This window comes from Dreissena polymorpha, chromosome 8, assembly GCF_020536995.1.
Source record: "Dreissena polymorpha isolate Duluth1 chromosome 8, UMN_Dpol_1.0, whole genome shotgun sequence".
Classification (NCBI taxonomy): domain Eukaryota; kingdom Metazoa; phylum Mollusca; class Bivalvia; order Myida; family Dreissenidae; genus Dreissena; species Dreissena polymorpha.
In genome coordinates this window covers 48126357-48132062 of record NC_068362.1, presented here as the reverse complement: position 1 = coordinate 48132062, position 5706 = coordinate 48126357, and the positions used below count along the sequence as shown (strand labels likewise).

General features: G+C 35.0%; 1 protein-coding gene across 1 annotated transcript; it reads left to right on the top strand.

Annotated features, from left to right (window-relative positions):
• The first annotated feature begins 579 nt into the window (after positions 1-579).
• Positions 580-3319, top strand: LOC127842246 (neuropeptide F receptor-like). Its single transcript, XM_052371667.1, has one exon. It carries the CDS (start codon positions 1223-1225, stop codon positions 2546-2548), a length of 1326 nt encoding a protein of 441 aa, XP_052227627.1. The 5' UTR covers positions 580-1222; the 3' UTR covers positions 2549-3319.
• Positions 3320-5706: the final 2387 nt, after the last annotated feature.

The window sequence follows — 5706 nt, the reverse complement described above, 5'->3', positions numbered from 1 at the left end:
CCCTATTCAAACGGATATTGATTCCCAGTGAAGCTTATCTAATTAGGCCGCGGAAGTTTTTTAGAGTAATAACTACAACCTGCGATTGTCCGGTTATCTAAATTTAAATATGTACTACGAGTCTGCTGGTCAGTGCTAAATAAAACAAGTACTTTAAAAAAAATGCTTTCTATTAAATTAGTCGCTGACTTTATTCAATAAGCCTTAGAGTGTATTAAAAAGTCTTAGAAATGGAATTCGTAGAAATGGAATTCTTTATAAATTGTAAACGATACAAAAATGCTTAGTATGTGCTATTCCAATATAGCAAAATGGAATAGAATATACAAATCTATGTCATTTCTTCCGGTAGCTATGTTGCACTCTACTGTAATAAAATTGGACAAATAAGTGTGTAACATCGTAATATAAAACCCACATTTTTCATTGATTCACATACATCCCAATAAATATATGAGAGATGAACGGCATTCAGTTGATAAAATCCATTTTCCCTTTTCAGATTAGAAGAAGGCCACTTGTTCATGTTGAAGAAATTATTATAACTAATTTACTTACTTATGCATTTTAGCTAAAACGCTCTACACATGTCTTAATTCTTAATTAAAAATAAATTAATTTCGTTGTGTGCCTTTTTTGCTATTTCATCTCAACATCAAGACATTTGACTTCGCTGGTAATTACACGTTTCAAGAATGAGTTATATTTGGGCATTCCGTAATTATATTATACAGACAGAAAGTATCGTGATCATTATCTAAAATAATCCGCTTTGCATCTAGGATTAATGTTCCCTACGGAATAAAATGTGACATCAAATAAATGTATTTCGAAAGTTCATTCTTTGTGCTTCACCGACCATGAAGAGGTTTTGCTTTTGGGAATGTTCTGCTACAGGGATATGTTGTTCAAGAATACGATCAAATATCAATGATTATAGCTCTGTCTGAAATAAGTGGAAGACTTTAGAAGCGCACGAAGACAATATACGTTCGCACAGTGTCTGTGAAGCGCTTATATAAATGAAAAGGACATCCTTAGTGTAGAAAACAATATAGAATAATACTGACAGAACTGTTCCACAAGGGCCAAAATTCCGAGTTTAAGTAATTGCCATTTCTATACGTTTGTTACTACCAATGTAGTGTGATGTATTCATTTGAATATAACTATATACATTTTATAAACATTTATTCTTTATAATTTAAGATTTATCGGCGAAATGACTGACCAGCGGTTGCTTGAACACCCGTCGAATATTTCCACCGTCGATACCGATGGTTACCATGGCAGCATGCTCACTGCTGGCAACAGCGTCATCACCGGAAACGCCACCATTGATTTTAATCGCAATGACTTTCTTGACATTCTTCTATCTGATGAGCATGGACCATTTAACAAGGCAACGGAGAGTTTAATTATTGCCGTCTTCTCCCTACTTATCATATTTGGGGCCCTTGGAAACGGACTTGTGTGCTTCGTTGTTTTCCACAACACACAGATGCGAACGCCAAGAAATATTTTCATCATTAATTTGGCAATATCCGACCTTACATTATGCTTATTTACGCAGCCGTTGAATTTATACAAACTTCTTAACAACCAGTGGCATATTGGTTCGTTTATGTGCAAATTTTCCGCAATGCTGCAGGGGACAAACGTGTTTGTGTCGACAATTAGCATCACAGCCATTGCGCTTGACAGGTTCCAAGTGATTGTGTATCCTTCGCGTGACAGTATGAAGAGAATTGGGTGTGCAGCGGCGTTGATAACTATCTGGATAATTTCTATACTTATGTCAAGCCCACTCATCATATTTTCTGTCTACAACCAAGAAAAGCCGATACCGGAAATTGACTTTTATTTCTATTATTGCTTGGAGGATCTGACACTTCGTGCTGAGAAGGGCGCTTACTCCGTAGCGTCTATGGTCGTTCAGTATATTTTGCCGGTTATAACGGTTTCTATTGCACACGCCCGAATCTGCAATAAACTCAAATACAGAATGGTAAATCGCAGACCGCCCAGCTCCGGGGACGCAAACGCTTCTCAGATGGGATCAACAAACAGAAACAGGGATAATAGAGCCGCGCGCAAACGAAAGACAAACATTCTCCTTGCAATGATCGCCGTTGTGTTCGTATTCAGTTGGTTGCCTCTAAACATCAGCAATATTCTGGTGGAGTTTCAATTTCAGATCTTTAGAAACAGAGGCATAGACATAAATCTTGTGTTCGTAATTTGCCACATGCTTGTTCTTAGTTCCGCGTGTTCAAACCCCGTTCTATACGGCTGGTTAAACGAAAATTTCAACAAAGAGTTCCGAAAAATTCTAAATTGTTCCTGTTTCTCTTGGTTAAAAGGCGAGTTGTTGTGTATCACACGACGACAAACAAGGGAAATCCCAGTCATAACGTTTTCACCGGATGAGAACGGGGCGAAAATAAACGGCTTTGTGCATTCCGAACGGCGACCAACAAACGCTTCCCAAATGTTTACAACTACTGATGCTGAACACTCATACGCTCATTCTGCCGTTTCTTTGTAATTTCTACTAAATGGACAGTGACGTTGTTTCAGTTGTTTATTTTTTATTTTTTATTTTTGTAAAACATTGGTGTTCTACGATTTTTATTATTTATCGAATACTTTTGCCCTAAGAGGAAACGATCGAAAGCGGAAGGTAAAACAGGATCAGACTACATTCCCGCAAGTTGCTTACAAGAAATAGATCTGGCGTAACAAATTCATAACAAGGTAAAGAGTACAAATAGGGAGACACTATATATTGTTTATTTAAAGATATAAATATTCGTTATTGATAATGCTAAACGAATTATATTGTCAGACCCAGTTTTTCTTAATTGTGCATAAATCATTTAAGTGTTTGTTTTTATGTAAAAGTTTCTATAGGAGTATTATTATTATTATGCAAACAATATAGCAGTCTTCTTCGTAACATGAAAGGCAGTATGCTATATAAGAACAATGTTTTATATTCATAGATATTATCCTTCCAAAATATTTTTTCGATTTTAAAACTTTTAGATTAGTAAAAGCTATATATGTATAGTTTTATTTATTGAAATATAAGTTTACGCATAGTAAAGATATAGTTAGTTGTAATGCTTGCAACAGTAAGTTTACTATTTTAAATGTATATAGCGCGAGTCTACGTTTGTACATTTGATATGCAATAGGTATTTGGTACAATACTTTGTTGTTCAATTGGTCCGAATCAAATTGCAAAGTTATTTACAATTTTAGTCATTATAATGTGTCAAATACATGTTTTGAATAATACATCTTTCTGACATTTGTAATTTGTCATTTATTTCACGTAACTGTTTTAAATAAATCTTAAAAGTTTACACATTTAATTAGGTGATGTTATTATGCAGATGCGATATAATAAGTTTTTACTACATGATGGCACACACTTTGAGTGCCAATATTTGAACCCCAAAGGAATTGCAAGCCGTCGCGTACACAAGAACCATAGCGTGATATAGATTTGACCGATGTTGTTGGTGTTTTGATAATTTAGTCGGAACGATGTTCAAGTCGAAAAAACGTTCATACAATAGTATTGCTGAGGTTAATATTTCATAGCGTAGGAGAAACAAAATCAAATCTATAGGATATACACAATAGTAAGATATGTTCAATACACACGCACATATATAAAAGCAGACAAGTTACAACAACACTGAGAACACAATACCAGTATACTAACGTATAGAACTCCAGTATTAATACATACATATGCAACACTTTATTTAAATAATTCAGAAATCTATACATATTATGCAGGTTTATTCTTTGCAAAAGGGTCATAACAAAACATGTAATTCTATGCATTATTCCGATAAATAAAGGATGCTGATTATAATGGCCCTGGAAAGAAAGTTAAGCATTCTTTAATTTGTTCTTATATTAAATTAAGTAATTACGCGATGCACGTGTTAGCACGTCCATGTACATCAAAAAGTTCAATACATCTCTGATATTCTTATGAAGCGACTAACGAAAGAACACAGTGGACAATTGTTCCATTGTAGTCTATGACTAACATGTCAGATGTGTGTGGAGTAAATCATGGACTTTTTCGCGTGAAGACGAATAAGGCACATGTTGTTGAGGTCTCGGCCATCTAGTACATCAAGTTGATAAGTCTCGAGGTCAAACAACACATACATCAATCTATCCCTTTGTTACGCTCAACAAAAACCACAAGCGCTGTCTACATACGGTGAAAAATTTGTTTATTATTCTTTCTTTAATGCCATACGTTAGATCTGGCATTGCAACGACAAAATAACATCAAAATATTTTTATAGCATATATTTAACAAGGCTTGTTGTTTGATTTAAAGAAACATATAAATTAAATACTCAATGTAAATGTTTGCAGCTCCATGAACATGAATGGAAACACGTTTCAAACGAACCTAATATTTAGTTGAAAATGTTTATGTTTAAGATGTGTAGTATCAGTAGTGATAATATTACCGGCTTACAGCAAGACTTTCCAATCCTAAGGTTTTTTCTATGACAAATATAATTCACTCATAGTGAGTGTATGCAAGGAAGTAATGTTCTGTCCCTTTACAAATGCTCAGTCCGCTAGGTGGCTCAGTCACGGTTTTGAGCACGTCTTATTTATATGTTAGTCTTTCAGCTTTGGGTAGCCGAACATACAGATTTGACCACTTGTTGATTGCGTGTACACGAAACTAGAGACGCGAGAAAAATGCGTGGCAAACGAAAATTCAACGATAACTTTCAGAGGGTAGGGAATAATCTACGACAATAGAAATATGCTTACTTTTTCTCTTTTGCAATTTTATGTATGGAGATAGAGCATTCTGCAATTTTTTATATAAAAATCGTTAATTACTTTGCTCTTAAGTCCCGGAAGATGGTGCAGTACAGCATTCACCGGTTTGTAAAATTGTGGGAGATGGAGCAAAATAGAATCGACAAACTTCTTCTGTATTCTATACAAAATGTGGGAGATAGAGCAAAATGGAATCGAACAACTTCTTCTGTGACGACTGAATCTTGAATCCGATTACGTCATATTAAAGATCGCGTTCTCACGTACACAGCGATATAAAAAACTCATTTTTGAAAAAAATGGAGATAGAGCACTATAGCAATAAAGCGACAATTATGCACGGGCTCTTGAAAACTAAAATTAAGTATATTGCAGAGAACACTCTGAGCCAAAATCCAAGGCAAAATGCACACGCGGATACCTTTTAACATGTCCGGGAAATCAGTCAGTATATGAAAGCGAGCAGGCGAAAATTCTATAATTTATATTGCGGAAAATATTTTTTTAATTCGGAAGCCTTCATCTTCGTTTGGAAAGTTGACGTCATAATTGCATTTTGCATTAACCAGCACTCTAGGAACATTCGCTTCGTTTAGAAGAGGATACGGCTCTTTGTTAGGTGGATGTGTTAATTACATCACGCCAAATGAAAGTATAGAAATAGCAGTACTGCATGAGGACAAGTCTTTGCATTTGGGGAGTTTCCCAACTTCCAACACAAGATAACTAATGTTGGCAGGCATGCAACTAAATACTTAAACCTGTTAAATACTAAATATAAGACCTTTGAGCCTTATACTTTGAGAGAAAATTATATTTAAAGAAATTTAGCTTGTAAAATGTACAATATATGACACTTGGGGCGTA